The 16,822-nt window shown below is 43.3% G+C and overlaps 1 protein-coding gene across 5 annotated transcripts in view; it reads right to left on the reverse strand.

Annotated features, from left to right (window-relative positions):
* TNIK (TRAF2 and NCK interacting kinase) overlaps positions 1-16,822 on the reverse strand; it is a 414,569-nt gene that overhangs the window by 15,004 nt on the left and 382,743 nt on the right. For all 5 annotated transcript variants that reach the window (XM_032631527.1, XM_032631526.1, XM_032631525.1 and 2 more), the window contains 5 exons: positions 11,668-11,797; positions 6,037-6,201; positions 3,820-3,931; positions 2,852-3,022; positions 921-1,064 (listed from right to left, as the gene is read on the reverse strand). In XM_032631527.1, coding sequence (XP_032487418.1) covers positions 921-1,064; positions 2,852-3,022; positions 3,820-3,931; positions 6,037-6,201; positions 11,668-11,797 — 722 coding nt within the window. The remainder of the gene's footprint in view (positions 1-920; positions 1,065-2,851; positions 3,023-3,819; positions 3,932-6,036; positions 6,202-11,667; positions 11,798-16,822) is intronic.

Raw genomic sequence — 16,822 nt, forward strand, 5'->3', positions numbered from 1 at the left:
GGGCCACACTCCCAGATTCTGACCCGTTAGTCTGGAGTGCATCCTGGAGTTTTCACACCTCCTCAGGTGGTTCTAATGTGCAGGGGTACTCTCGGTTTCATACTGGATGGGATAGGAGGGGAAAAGAGGGGTATTATTTATTAAACTCCTTCAAACACCATCCGAAACAAAAAACTTTCAAGAACGTAGACTCCTTCAGGTTACATTTTTAACTTGTCAGTAGTAAGGTCTTCACTTTTGTCTCTTTTTTTTTAAGCTCTTTTTGAGAAGTGGAAAGCTGCAGAGGGTGGCAATGATTCCTACCTTCCAATCTCCTTGCAGACTCAATCACCCAATGGGCCAGCTGCACTTGCTAAAATGTCAGTGAACTATGAACTAAAGCAGTTCTTATAAGAAAAGAGACCAGAGAAATTTCTGCTTACAAAATTTCTCACTCCCAGAAGCTTGCATTTATTTTTAATTTTTTAAATTTAATTTAATTTTAATTTTTATATAGCAGGTTCTTATTAGTTATCTATTTTATACATATTAGCGTATATATGTCAATCCCAATCTCCCAATTCATCCAGAAGTCTACATTTTTATATTCTCCATCTGAGAGTAGATGGCAGTGACTGGAGTACAGACACCTTAAAAGGATCCTTGCTGAGTCCCAGCAGAGGGTGAAGGCCCATATGTACATAGCCGTGGTGGTATGTCTCTGTCTGATTCAGATTTCAGGCAGAGGTGAGAGACTTCCCTTTGAAGGTCAGAATCTCTGGAGTTACAAAACGTGGGTGATGTCATTCTGGTCCTACTGCCATAATTTATCGTGCTGCTCGTCGGCTGGGAAGGGCAGAGCTTACTATTCCTTCAGAAGTGAGGTGATCACCTTTCCCACCCGTGCAGACCTGGAGGACTTGGTCATCCCAGCAACATACCTGATATCGTCACGAGGACATTCAGTCCCTCTAGCACATCCATCTGCTGAAATCGCCTCCGGTTGATCAGATTATAAACTTTGCCTTGCCCGCTGCGGTCCAAAAGCATCAGGCCATTTTCAGTTCCCACCAGGAGGTTTACACCTGCAAATTTAAGAAGCATCCCAAGACTGACTCTTATGGACTTTACTCTTCCGCATCCAGGGTCCCTTTAAAACCTAAGAAACTGTGACTTGTAAATATAAACTAATGGGCAAGCAGGTACTACCGTAGGGAGTGTAGAAGTAGTAGCTCTGAGACAGTAATTAAATCACTGTCCCTCTGGTAATGAAATTAGTTTTCTTTTATAAAGTAGTAGCAGCAATCATTACATGTAGCCCTTTACTACCTAAAATAGAGTTCTCAAGAGAAGCCTGAGGCACAGATGTGACGCTAGTTCCTTTCCTGTAACACCCACCCTTTTCTTGGCTCTCTCTATAAATCACACCTCGAGACTTCCCCAAGGTTCACCCCACTCCTATTCATGCAGTGTGATTTCTAGCCTACCCACCTTCTACATAGATAGAGTGCCCCATTTCCATACTCTTGGAAGAAAAGCCCTTCTTCGTTCTCACACCAGAGCTTAATTTACATCCCACACCTTAAGGTTCTGCTCTTTGTTAGGGAAATGATAAGCCAATTCAAGTGCAGGTATTAATAGCCCAAGAGTCACAGAAATATTGACTGTAAGGCAGGGGTCCCCAATTCCCGCCCCCCCGCGGAAAAACTGTCTTCCACGAAACCGGTCCCTGGTGCCAAAAGGTTGTGGACTGCTGCTGTAAGGGACTCCTCAGGCATCGAACTCTAGTCCAGCCCACCTCCCATGCAGTAATTCCTATTACAAAAACTCTGGTAGGTAAGTGGTCTTGTCTGGATGGCTACAATCTTGAAAATTCATCTCTAGGCAAATAAACACCCCTGACTCCCAACATACACACAGACACGTGCACACATTGTGAGTTCAGCGGTGCAATGGCCTATATTTAGGAACGGGTAACTTTTCCACCTCTTTTGCTTACTGCACATCTGTCTTCTAAGTAACGTGAAAGTCTGCTCTTTCAACCACATGTTAGTCAATATGAAACAGGGTTACCTTGTTGTCTTCTAATAGTCTCTTCTCCAGAGGACAGAGCCTTACTCCCCTGAAATGGTGTCCAGGCTCTGTGCTCACCCCTGCTAACAACTCAAATGCCCTTGCCCTTATAAAATTGTGGTGCTTCAAACTAGGTGTAGTATTTTAGATGGGCGCAAATGAGCCATGTCCTTCCTTGATCTGTATGTCATGTTTATGGTAGCACAGACCAGGATTTTGACAGAATCTCATCACACCTATACTGAGTCTGAGGTCAGCTAAAATCTTTTTCACAAGAACTGCAGGTTGATGTTTTGAACTAAAAGGGAAGGCTCTTCATTTGCTGTCCTTTTCAAGTTTTATCTTGCTACTACTACTGGTATGGCCTTTGGCGATTCACTAAAATATTCTGTGCTGCTTTTTCGACTGTCACATGGAGGTCACGCCATTATTGCCCTTGCAGAATGTTGTATGGATCACAGAGACAGGACGTGGGGCACATCGCACAGTGCTGGGCACGCAGTGGGCATACATTAAGTGGTAGTTAGTTCTGTTGTTGGCTTTAGCCCATCACTGTTATGTGACAAGGTCACTCTGAATCTTATTGCTATCCTGGGTATCAGTTCTTTCTAAATATAAAATTGTATCAGTTAGGGTATCAGTGCTTTCTAAATATAAAATTGCTCTTGGTCTCTCTTGAGGCCGAGACAGTCCCAAATCGGGTCTCTAACACCCATGATTCAATCAGCACTCTTCTGATAGTAAGATTCCTGTTTGAGGGTCAATTCATTCATGAATGGTAAAAAAAGCACCAACTTACCCCACAGAGCTGCACAGAGTATTTCTGAGTTGAATCGCTTCTTGTATTTTCTGATTTCTGGTGTGTCGCTATGAGGCCGAATGTTGGTTGGGTTTACGTTTACCACTGAAATCTTTCTTGCTTCATTTAGTTTGGCCTGTTCTTGCCTAAGAAGTTCGCTAGTAAACAGAGCTTTGAGAAAAAGAATCAGAGAAGTCAGTGGCATCTTAAAATATAACCAATGGAGATATGGAAAAGGGGCTTCAAATAACTATGATTTCTCCTTGTTTAGTGTGCATTATGATAAAGGCAAAGAAACACCGAAACTATAAATATTTACACTTTTTAGTAGAATCAAGTATGTCATTCATAAAAGCAGTGTTTTATCCGTTAGTAAAACAGGCCTATAGACACTACTTGAGTAGTTTAGGGAATTCATATTCATCTCATAAAATTAAACACACCATCCTCACCTCCTGTAATATATGCAGGACAGATTAACTTTTTGAAATTCCACATTAGCAACTGACACACTGGCCTAAGTTGAGTCTGATTAGTGAGTTGCAGAATTCTAGAGAGCAAGACTGTCCTCTCAATCAGCCAGACTTTTGAAGTGGGAAGCACACACCTAGAACTCAACACAACTCAACAGGCATTTATCTTGTCTACTGCGTGCACGGCACTGTACCCAGAAATTGCTTCTGAGAAATGTGGGGTGAGTTTGGAGATCTCTGAGGAACAGCTTTTCCTAGGGCCCCTGGACACCTCTGGGTTCCTACCAGAATCAAAATAGAAGAGATGAAAAAAAAATAGAAAGAACTTTGTTTGAGGAATCCTATTAAAAAAAAAAAGTAATAAAAAGTCTTCCCTTTAAGACAGGGCCTAAGCAGTTAATGGCTTAACTATTGAACTCCTAATTCATTTTTTATCAGGTCATATCAGAAAGGAAAACCAAGCTGTTTCTAAAACATCGGGGCCTTCTAGCTTACCGGCAGCTGACGTTTCCTCATCCTCTTCGTCTGCATCAGTGGGAGACGTCTGGTACACTCTGGGGTCCACAAAGGGGGTGAAGGAGGCTTTGGTGCTGCTTCCCATGCCATACTAATCAATAAGCAAGAAGATTCAGAAGAGGAGATAGATAAATACTGTAGCAACAAACGACGCTCATAATACTTTGCTGGGGCTTTAAAATTATTAGAGACTCTTCAAACCATCCAGCTGTTCACACTCTGACCCCCAAGTCAAAGTGTGTGCTTCTCTCTCCAGCTTCTACTGATACTGGTCCCTCACTAACCATTATGTCTTTGCAGGGTTTCGTTAATCATCAGGCTGCAAGAATTGTAGTGAGCAAATTATATTATGGACCATAGGTAGCACCTTCATATCTGGTAAGATGGCTGTAGTGACAGAGCCTATTTCTCCCTTGAAGTAAAAGCTATCTCCTACTGAGCAAATGGCTTTAAGAAAAGCTGACGCAAATTGGCAGTAAACTAAGCATAGCTACACAGCATCCTTCATCCTGAACACATGATCAACCAAAGACTCCCTCTTGGGGCCTTTGGGGCCTTCCATGCTGGCCTGGTGATGCAGGGGGATTGGTGTTGGCTCAAGAAGCCTTACAATCTGCAATTCAGGGACAATTTCATCCAGGGAATGAAGATTTTTCCTTTCCATGATAGTTTCCTCAAAAGGATACTTATATGCCCTATGTGGGAACTTCACGAAGATAACTAGGTTTGCAGGCAATACACCTTAAGGGCTTACTTAAAAAATAATCTCAAGGGCTTAGAGAGCACAATTAAGATATGAATTCAGAACTAAACTAGGGAACAGTAAACTATCAAGGCTTCATGTCCCAATATTCCATTTTTGAGTTTTGTCAAAGGAGCTTCAATAACCATCTCCCAATTTTGTCTGTCATCTCCACTCCTACTTACACTCAAGTCCTTTTAATATTATAAACAGATCTGCACTCAGTATAAGAAGCATCTTTTGGGGGGATAAATGTCTTTAAGTTTTAATTTTTTTAGTTTTTTTTTCAGGTTTTTATTTAAAAATAAAACCAGTATCCCAAGACCCCTAAACACATAAGGAGAAAACCACAAAGGCCCAATCTGACTTTAATGCAAGATTTCCCCTTCATGTTATGAAATCAAAACAATTTCATCCTCCATAAGGTAGGACTACCCCTCCCAAACAGAGCACTTTCCCAGACATTCTCTCCTTTGATCTTTAGAAGTCTATGAAGGAGGTGTGCAAGTATTGACATTCCCACTTAGAGCTGGGGAAGCAGCAGAATGTAGAGTAGGGTCTGACCGCACGGAGTCCTCCTTGGTACCCAAAGTCAGGCAGAAAACAACTGTCCACAGTGCACGAAACTATAACAGTGCTCTACGTTCTTTTCCTTGCGGCAAAGTTCACCTGCTCTATAGCTTTAGAATCCAAATGGTGCATCATAAAACCTCAGTGCGTGGACAACCTCAAACACAGCGTTATAAACTGCATGCATTATAAACACATGTAGGGCCTATGTGTGATTCAAAGGACTATTTACGAAACATGACCAAGCACTGTGATCTCATCCGAATGGTCAAGCTCGGTCAACGACATCTACAAGCACTTCCCGGCAGATTGTTTATTCTGGCTTTCTTTCCCCAGACTCTTTTCTGTGTAGGAAAGATAATATCCCACTTCTCCCTTTCTTGTGCGATTTGGAGTTTAGGAAGATGAACACTTTGAGAACGTACCTATTTTTATTTTTCATAAACAAATCATTTCAACCTTATTTCACCTAAGTCAAACTTAGTTTGACTAAATTAATGTAACTATGAACCTCAACTATTGGCCTTGGAATCTCTATAGGTTGAAGTTTCCTCTCCTGGTCTGGGAGATAGGAGGTCCCGGTTCTGGTCCCAGCTCTGTCACAAAACAGCTGTGTGCCTTTAGGCAAGGCACTTAACCTCTCTGAGCCTCACTATTTGCTTCTGTAAAAACAGGCTTTGGTCCAGATGCTACCTGAGAACTTTTCACTGCTCTACTTTTAGGATTTGGTCCATTTGATCATATGCATAAGTAGTGACACAGTAAAATAAAACCCAACCAAACACGCTTCTGGGAGCTTGGCAAAGCCTCCTTCTTGAGGGGCCCACGGTCTCAGAACCCCCTGCCGGAGGACAGAGCTGTTGTGGCTATTGCCCAGCACCTACTTCAGTCCCAGAGTCCATCTCCTGGGGGTGGGTGGAGACGCGCCCCAGGCCCTCAGTGGGGGTCCCCGCAGGGGAATGGCTCTGCTGCACCAGGTCCGGGAGGTTGATGTGGCCGGCGAAGCCATTGCTGTCACTATGGCCAGATCGCTTCTTCTCTCCAGACGTCTGAGGGGGCACAACACATGGCGGCCGTTAGAGAGGGAAGGCAAAGGCCACAGAGCGATGTCACCCCTCACACAGCACAGCTGCGGTGGCCTGCAAACCGTCCCACTGGGGAGTGGGATGATATTCAGATTTCTATTTTATCTAAGAAAATAAGAAAAAAGTTAAGCTTTGCTAATATTTAGCACATGGATTGACGCTGGGGCCTTATGCTCCTGCATGAAGGGCAGTCAGGGGTCACATACGATGAAGAGGTGCCCTGTGGGAAGACAGGAATGCCGCGGGTGGAGGGGCACTACGGGGGCTGTGCATTGTGTGCGTGTGTGCTGTGCCCACACACCAGGTCACATCACCAGGTTACAAAGACACAAACCCACAAAACAGAAACATCACCCAAAATATCGCTGAAAAGAAGCAGTAGGATGAGATGTAACACTAATAATTCACGCCCAGTGTACTCCAAGAAAATGCAGAGATGATTCCCAAATCACAGGGTTCTTTGTCAGTCACGAGGTCAAACCAATGATTAACTAATCATATCTGATGAGAGTTACAAAGGAAACATGGAAATAATCTAAAGATTATTTGAAAATGTGGGTTTACATTCACTATCACTAATGTCGAATCTCTCGGTAAGCAACTATGGTGGCTTGTGCCAGGAGCTGGTTAAAAAAAAAAAAAAAAAGAAGTTATCATGACTGACAAAGTATCTGAAATATTGTTTATGGCATCCTTTCCCCCCCCCAAAAATATTATCTCATTTATTAATTGTGGCTCAGAGACGTTAAATAAGCAGTCTAAGATCACACAGCCCAAGGTGGTGAAGGCAGCAGAGCCCGGGAGTGTGCCTGCGTTGGCTGGACGCCACTGCCTGCTCCAGAAGCTCGAGTGGGCAAGCAGGGGCAGGAACCCAGTCCTCAGGCCCCGCGGCCCTTCCTCCAGAGCCATCCAGGCCCTTGAGGAATCTGTGCCCTGGGCAAAGCCTTCCTCTGAGGTTTGGGAGCGAGGGAGAGACTCTGGGCCACTAAGTCAGCTGGGTCAGCCCTCCCCTAGGGGCCAATCCCTCCCACCTCGGGTCGGGTCCTCGCACCCATCCCCAGAGCCCACCTCTCCCCTCCCTTCCCCTTCCAGGATCTCCTCCAGGCGGCCACCAGAGTCAGCATAAACCGAACTGTGGAGGGAAGCCTATAGCATTCCTTTTTAATGTCCTTTAAAGGTATTTTATAAAGTATATAATGTTAGTGCAGTAGGACAAATGCATAATTTGTAAACAAATAAATACACTGTGTTTCGTGGCAGTCCCTGAAATTCTTACTGATAAGGTTGCATGACCTAACACATTGTAAATCATTGCCGTGGAGAGCAAAGCCTCCTCTCGAAGATGCTAGGGACCGACATACAGAATTAAAAGAAAATCCTGCTCCCCAAAAGCCAGTGCCCATACTGTAGTCCTGGCTAGTATTGCACTTTCTGATTTCACATTTATATGACTGGCTCACTGAGGTTTCTTACAGCAGACCTGATTAAGTAACGATTCCCTCTTTGCCTTTTCTCTTTTTCATTCACTTGCCCAACATTTCTGAGTGTCTACTAAGTGTGAAGCATTTTGCTGAACATGAAGGAATCAATCAGAAGCAACGCAGACACACTCCCTGCCTTGTTTGGGGTTGGCATGGCTATAAGGCTTCGTGCTGTTTCTCTGACCACCTCACTGGCCTGGCTTCTTCCTTCCGGAGCCTGTCCTGGTCTTGCAGTTAGAGCTCTGCACCTGCCTCTGGCTGGAAGTGAAAGGAGGCACTTTTTGGGGAAAGATGAAACAGACTCCCAAGTTCCTGAAGGGGTGCATGTAATTGATGTTACTAGGAAGTTTGAGAAATAGCTGGCTAGCCTTGGCGCCCTCTGTGTTTCTGGGCACAATACTTCTGGCCCACGACTGTCCAGGAGAGGGGCATGTTCTGGACTCATTTTGTCACAGTGCTCATCTGAACATTTCATCTTCTAAATTACATTTAAGGGGTTCAGCCCTAATTTATTGTATTATCCCCTATTTTATGTGTACCGGGCAGCTTCTCCCACCTTCTTAATTCTGTTCAAATACTGAAAAGCTTTTACCATTTCCCTCCAACTTTCCAGTAGCATAGATCGCACACTGTCTCTTTAGAGTTTTGTGGTCTCTCTTGTATCAGCAGTGTTCTGCCTCAAGCCAAAAATTAATGCAGACACAGTGGTTATCAAAGAAAGACCTGAAGAGCCTCAGAAGGGAAATGGCCCAGAGAGTGAGAAACTTGAAGGGATTCAGCAGTGACCCCTGAATCTTCCCACTTCTGAGTCATCACCCTTTTGTTCATTCAACCAGCACACTCTAGAATTAAATACCTTCCGTGTGCCATTCTGCTGGGAACACAAAGATAAATGAACAGCAGCTCTGTCCTCTATGATCTCATCAACAGAGCCCCGAAGAGCTCTACGATCTTCATGCCCTCACCAGTCCCATGGCGGTGGACACTTGGATGTTCTGAGTATCAGTAAATGCTGGGTATCGTGCTGAACACCTGAGGTTCATCTCCTCACAATTCCACCGGGGGCTAGCTTATAGTATCCCCATTTTACAGATGGAAAAGCTTCAGTGTAAAGAATTCAATTAACCTGCCCCATGTGGCATGGGTTGTAAGTCGTGAAATCAGGGTCTGAACCAAGGCTGTCTGGAAGCAGAGCCCAGCTCTGGTGGCTGCTGTCCTATGTGGCTCCACTCTCAGCCACAGCTGATTGACTGGTCCAGGAGTGGACACCTGAGCCAAGCACGATCAGATTCCCATTGGAATTTCCAGTTAGGCCTGAGAGATACTGGTCAGCCTCTGCTGGGCAGCTGAACTGGGATGTGGTGAACGCCTTGCAATTGGGAGGGTGGGTATGGAGACGTGAGAGCACGTGCTTGAGGGGGAAGAGGAAGCTGGTGTGTGGACAGAGAGAACAAGGGAGAAAGTGGAGGAAACAGAGATGAGGGTAAGGAGAGACAGGCAGTGAGGGAGCCAGAGATCTGCACACGAGAAGCTGCCTGAGCTCCCAATCCCTTTTCAGTTTCTGGTTCCAACCCTATACAAGGTCCCAACTGGGCTTCTGGCCTTTCGATTCCTTCTAGGAAACACCTCTGAATCTCTGATACCTACCCCGCCATTTTTTCTTAATTTGTTGTTAAGTGGGTTCTTTTTACTAGTACTTGTAACCGAAAGAGCCTTCGTGACGGTAAGCTAGTATCCTCGTTCAGTGGGTGGACAGACCCTGGAGAGATACCAGTTGGGCAATAAGGAAGGTGTTATGGACAGAGGCCCATGGAGTCCCAGAAGAGGCTTCAAGGAGGAAGGGAAGCTGAGCCAGACCCCCAGGGGTCTTCTGGGTGAAGAGTGGGCTGCAGTGGGGGAGGCAGAGGAGCTCTTCCAGGAGATGGGTCCCTGTGGACAAAGTGGTAGATGACAGCTGGTGTGGTGTATTCTAGAAGGAGAGTAAAGAAAGGTCCTGTGGGGCTGTAGGAGGGGGAAAGGTGGAACCATAGGGGCACGGGTGTGCACTACAAGGGGGATTGCCTCTGACAAGACCATGGGTAGGAGAGCCAGCGTGCCCCTACAGAAGCATCTGGTCTTCTCCAACAAGAAGTACGAGTTAAGTGACTCTCCTCGATGTTCATCTTGGGGAACTGAAACATAAAGAGTTTTTACTTTCTTATCCTTTTGTCATACTTTAATTTGTATTTATCTTTTTAATACACATACTTTTAATGGCTTTCAAGTCAGGCTGTTACTTTAAAAGCCCACATTTGTAAAAAGAACACTTTAGAAATTGAGAGGACAAAATGACTTTAGGGTCCGCAATAGATCACATTCATATATGACACTGCTGAATGCAGTTTTCAAGGTGATTGACTGTGGTCATAGGGTATTGGAATGCTTTAAACAATATGGAGCCATTTGGATGTGGCTGGCAACTGAACTCCAAATGTGACTCCAAATATCCATGTCAAGGTATTGACTCTGTCCTAAAGACTCAAGCAAATTTAAAACCACATTAGAAACTGGAGTCCTTTTATTTGGAGTCAGACAGTAACTCGTTCCAGAACATTTCCCCTCATGTTTTCCCAAGTGGCAAGGTCTAGTGAGAGAAGCCCTCTACACTTGCATTGAAAGTATCCATTCACCGCGCTGGGAGATTTATATGCCAGCATGACACAATGTCAACTTCAGCAGCCAAGTCCATTTTTCATTTTGGGCTTCCGTGAAAGGACTCTTTAAAGTCTACTTGAAAGATTCGGCAAGGCCATAAAACGAAATTCTAGCAAGTTGCTTTGTGAACTAGTCTTCCAGTTATAGCTCTACTGCCCATTATTATTTCAAAGGCCTTATTCATCTCAAAACTACAGTTCCTTTCTTTCTAACAAAAATGAGATGCCCTCTGCCTTTTTGGAGAGCAAAGCCTATTACTGTTTTCCAATCTACCCTAGCTGAGGAAGGGGAATGACAGATGATATACGTTTGTGTTTCAGAAGGAAGAGTGGGAAGCGATATCAAGTAAAAGGAGAGCTTGACGCTATGGAGAGGGTGTAAGAAAATAGGTAACATTTATTGGATGCTTAGATGCATTAACTCATTTAATCCCCTCAATCCGCTTGTGAGTCATATACTATCACTTATGAAATTTTATAGATGACAAAATTGTTGCAGGGAGAGGTTAAGTAACTTTTGCCCAATGTCACCAGACATTACTTTCCTTCCAAGAGAAGACCTGCTTGCACGGTGATGATGAAGTGAAAAAGAAGAAAAGACGGATTCTAATGTGTCCAGGCCCTTCTTATCGGCACAGATACAATGGGGAAGTGGTGCATGTTGGAGGGACAGGTGCAAGGGAATGTGTGCCCCCTGCCCCCAGATGATGTTCCTAGAGTTTAAAAAGACAAAATTCCTCAAAGTGCTCAGGTGCATTTTTAAGTACATCTTCGGATTTCTTTGTTCTTCCACCAGTACAGCTTAATAGTCTTTAATGTTAATTTAACTAGATAAGATGATATCACCATTTCTTGGAACTACCGAGCATTTTCTACATAAAATCCACAAGGATAAAACCTCGGATGGGGAGGAGAAGACATAACAAGGCCACTGATGTTATTTGGATAGACCATTCATTTCTGTTTTCCTGTGGTAGGAAACATCTGGGTTTGCCAGTCTTATATCCTCAGGCTCAAATGCTATATTCCGATTTGCATAGCTTCCACTGAAGGATCTGGACAAATGTGATTAAGCTCAGAAGGATGCAGGAAAGAAGGAAGACAATTAAAATCACTCAACCATTTAGAAACACGGGTCCTTCTCCCTCCCCCCACCGCATTCCCTAAAATACAAGCAGTAAGCATCCTCTGTGAAAGCTCTAATATAAAAACCAATTAAGAAATGCACTTCTTCTACAGTTTTTATACCAACTTACTTCTCTTATCATCAAGGTCCCTTCTCTTGAAATACTGCTGCTGAAAGTGTCTGCGTGAGAGGTCTCCAGCCCGTGCGTGCCGACCATTCCCACATTGTACGGCTCAGCACTCCCGGGGGCTCCTGTGGGTCTGAAATGGGAAGCAACAACATTCAGGACAGTGTATGTTTAGGGAACACCTGTTTCCTGTCCACAGTAATATTTTTTATTGTAGTGAAATATACACAACATGAAATTTACCATTTTAAGTGTAAAGGTCAGTGGCCTGAAGTACATTCCACTTTCACCTTTAATGCTGCACGGATGCTTGAACTGAGGTCCCACTTCTGCAGCGTCCCCTCTGGACCTACTCTCCACTCGGCAGCCAGCGTGAGCAACCGGGCTCTGCATGATCTCTAAGCCCTCCCTACCCTGTCTTTGACCAGCAGGCGCCCTGAATTTTTCACATGCTGTTCCCTCTGCCTGGAACGCTCTCTCTCACCCTGGCTCTTGGCTGGTTCCCTCTCATTTACCTGATTTCATCTCATCTGATACTTTCCCTGAGAAGCCTTCTCTCACCACCCATCAGTGCCTTATCCCACTAGCCCCTCTTCTTTCTCTTCATCCTTTTTCCTTAATAGTTTCCATTGCAATTTGTAATTCTTTATCTTTTTGACTCTTTTAACTTTTCTATTCTCTCTCATTAGAACAGATGCTTGTGAGGGCAGAATTATTGTCTCTTTGTTCATCCTTGTATACCTAGTACCCAGCATAGAGCTTGGCACAGAGTAGGAGTATAAAAAATAATCATTTCATAAGTGGGTTTTACACTATTTAGAGAGAAGAATATCAATTAAGGGCATTCTGGTATACCAGGCACCCATTAACGAGGCTGTTTAACTCAAGAGTGTCCAGTGCTTTCTAAAACCTCTGTAATCACACCACACTGTGGTATATTTATTTCCACTTTGTCTCTTGCTCTTGTGTTTAAGATACAGTGGGAGAAGGCAATAGGATCTTGACATCTCTGCCCTGAGAGCAGAGAATGAGGGTTGCTGTGGCCCTTGGCAGAGCACAGCACCGTGGGAAACTGAGGACCAGGCGGGCAATGCGGCCCACCTGCAGGACTTCAGTTTTCAATGGTGGACCTATTGTTACCCTACTGTGCAGCCAACTCTCTTGTAAAGTGGGTTTTTTTAAAAATAGGAAAGGCACCAGGGTTTGTTTCTCTCAGGTGTATTAATTACATCTTTTACCATTTTGTTCTTTTCTTTTAATGGCTTCTCATACATTAAAAAAGCATCTCTGAAGAGAAATACTATATGATATCACTTATATGTGGAATCTAAAATACGACAGAAATGAATCTATATTCGTACGAAACGGAAATAGACTCACAGACCTAGAGAAGAGACTTGTGGATGCCAAGGGGGAGGGAGTGGGGGAGGGATGGACTGGGAGTTTGGAGTTAACAGAGGCAAACTATTACATATAGAATGGATAAACAACAAGGTCCCACTATATAGCACAGGGAACTGTATTCAATATCCTGGGATAAACCATATGGAAAAGAATAGAAAAAGGAATGTATATATGTGTATAACTGAGTCACTTTGCTGTACAGCAGAAATTAGCACAACATTGTAAATCAACTATACTTCAATAAAAGATAAATTTAAGAAAGTAAAAAAAAATGTACATTCCCACCAACAGTGCAAGAGGGTTACCTTTTCTCCACACCCTCTCCAGTATTTATTGTTTGTAGATTTTTTTGTTGTTGTTGTTTGTTTGTAGATTTTTTGATGATGGCCATTCTGACTGGTGTAAGGTGACACCTTATTGTAGATTTAAAAAATTTTAAATTAAAATAAATTTTTTAAAACATCTTTACTGGAGTATAATTGCTTTACAATGGTGTGTTAGTTTCTGCTGTATAACAAAGTGAATCAGCTATACATATAAATATATCCCCATATCTTCTCCCTCCTGCGTCTCCCTCCCACCCTCCCTATCCCACCCCTCTAGGTGGTCACAAAGCACTGAGCTGATCTCCCTGTGCTATGCGGCTGCTTCCCACTACCTATCTATTTTACATTTGGTAGTATATATAAGTCCACGCCACTCTCTCACTTTGTCTCAGCTTACCCTTCCCCCTCCCCGTGTCCTCAAGTCCATTCGCTACATCTGCCTCTTTATTCCTGTCCTGCCGCTAAGTTCTTCATAACCATTTTTTTTTTTAGATTCCCTATATATGTGTTAGCATACGGTATTTATCTTTCTCTCTCTGACTTACTTAACTCTATGACAGACTGTAGGTGCATCCAACTCACTACAATAACTAAATTTCATTTCTCTTTATGGCTGAGTAATATTCCATTGTATATATGTGCCACATCTTCTTTATCCATTCATCTGTCGATGGACACTTAGGTTGCTTCCATTTCCTAGCTTTTGTAAATAGAGCTGCAATGAACATTGTGGTACATGACTCTTTTTGTTTTTCTTTTCTTTTCTTTTTTTTTAAGCGGTACACGGGCCTCTCACTGTTGTGGCCTCTCCCGTTGAGAAGCACAGGCTCCAGACGCACAGGCTCAGCGGCCATAGCTCACGGGCCCAGCCGCTCCGCGGCATGTGGGATCTTCCCAGACGGGGGCACAAACCCATGTCCCCTGCGTCGGCAGGCGGAGTCTCAACCATCGCGCCACCAGGGAAGCCCCATGACTCTTTTTGAATTATGCTTTTCTCCAGCTATATGCCCAATAGTGGGATTGCTGGATCATATGGTAGTTCTATTTTTAGTTTTTTAAGGAACCTCCATACTGTTCTCCATAGTGGCTGTATCAATTTACATTCCAACCAACAGTGCAAGAGGGTTCCCTTTTCTCCACACCCTCTCCATCATTTATCGTTAGTAGATTTTTTGATGATGGCCATTCTTACCTGTATGAGGTGATACCTCCTTGTAGTTTTGATTTGCATTTCACTAATGATTAGTGAGGTTGAGCATCCTTTCATATGTTTGTTGGCAATCTGTATGTCTTCTCTGGAGAAATGTCTATTTAGGTCTTCTGCCCATTATTGGATTGGGTTGTTTGTTTTTTTGATATTGAGCTGCATGTACTCCTTGTATATTTTGGAGATTAATCCTTTGTCAGTTGCTTCATTTGCAAATATTTTCTCCCATTCTGAGGGTTGTCTTTTTGTCTTGTTTATGGTTTCCTTTGCTGTGGAAAAGCTTTGGAGTTTCATTAGGTTTGTTGTTTTTATTTCCATTTCTCTAAGAGGTGGGTCAAAAAGGATCTTGCAGTGATTGAACTGATACAGCCACTATGGAGAACAGTATGGAGGTTCCTTAAAGAACTGAAAATAGAACTACCATATGACCCAGCAATCCCACTACTGGGCATATACTCTGAGAAAACCATAATTCAAAAAGATACATGTACCACAATGTTCATTGCAGCACTATTTACAATAGCTAGGACATGGAAGCAACCTAAGTGTCCATCGACAGATGAATGGATAAAGAAGGTGTGGCACATATATACAATGGAATATTACTTAGCCATGAAAAGAAATGAAATTGAATTATTTGTAGTGAGGTGGATGGACCTAGAGTCTGTCATACAGAGTGAAGTAAGTCAGAAAGAGAAAAACAAATACCAGGGCTTCCCTGGTGGCACAGTGGTTGAGAGTCCGCCTGCCAATGCAGGGGACACGGGTTCGTGCCCCAGTCCGGGAAGATCCCACATGCCGTGGAGCGGCTGGGCCCGTGAGCCATGGCCGCTGAGCCTGCGCGTCCGGAGCCTGTGCTCTGCAACGGGTAAGGCCACAACAGTGAGAGGCCCGCGTACCAGAAAACAAAAACAAAAACAAAAACAAAAACAAATACCACATGCTAACACATATATATGGCATCTTAAAAAAAAATGGTTATGAAGAACCTAGGGGCAGGACTGGAAGAAAGATGCAGGTGTAGAGAATGGACTTGAGGACACGGGGAGGGGGAAGGGTAAGCTGGGACAGAGTGAGAGAGTGGCATGGACATATATACGCTACCAAATGTAAAATAGATAGCTAGTGGGATAGCAGCTGCATAGCATAGGGAGATCAGTTCTGTGCTTTGTGACCACCTAGAGGGGTGGGATAGGGAGGGTGGGAGGGAGATGCAAGAGGGAGGGGATATGGGGATATATGTATACGTATAGCTGATTCACTTTGTTATACAGCAGAAACTAACACATTGTAAGGCAATTATACTCCAATAAAGATGTTAAAATAAATAAATAAATTTTTTTAAAAAGTAGAAAAAAAAAAGGCATCTTCGGTTTCTTGGATCCTATCAAAGTCCAAGGACTTGATGGAATATTCAATCTAAGAAACAAGAAACACACCAGTCTTATGACATCTCTGGGACAGAGGACACCTGTCAAGGAGTTTTATCCAAAATGGAGAGGCAAAAATATGAAGAGGTGAATCCAGACAAAAAAATGTACAGGAAGACACTTACTTTGAAATTACTAAACTAGAGCAGTGGATTGAATACATTTAAGTACAGGTTAGAACTGATGTGTTTGGGAAGAAGCTCCAAAGAAGCATTTTCAGTATTTCACTGCCAGAAAGGAGCTATTAAGAGTGTTCAAGTGACACGGAAAAAGAAATTGCTGTAATGAATTCCTGGTGTATTGCTAGATTGGCAAATCAGAATAATTCTCAAAACTCTGATTTCTTCACTCGTTTATTTGAAAATTTGTTTGATCTTGTATGCAGTTTATTTTTAGTTGCCGTAAGTTCTTGTTTAAGGTAAGATGCTGTAAAACAAATAAATCAGTAAATGAAGCATTTATCAAGAGCCAAAGTCTCCTAGGACAGGAGGCACTTTCCTTAATCACTCAGGCATTCTTTGCCAGTGTCAGAGGCTAGATGGACCTGGTGGCTGCCACCAGGCTAACACTGTACAATCAAGTTCTCTTTCAGAGTCTCACCTGAGTTCAAAGATTAAAGATATTTTGGCTCCACATCTGTTTTTACCCCGATGGTGTTCTGATTCTTTTTTTTAAAATTTTATTTATTATTTTATACAGCAGGTTCTTATTAGTTATCTATTTTACACATATGAGTGTATACATGTCAATCCCAATCTCCCAATTCATCCCACCACCGCCCACCCCCCTGC

Source organism: Phocoena sinus, chromosome 4 (assembly GCF_008692025.1).
Source record: "Phocoena sinus isolate mPhoSin1 chromosome 4, mPhoSin1.pri, whole genome shotgun sequence".
Taxonomy (NCBI): Eukaryota; Metazoa; Chordata; class Mammalia; order Artiodactyla; family Phocoenidae; genus Phocoena; species Phocoena sinus.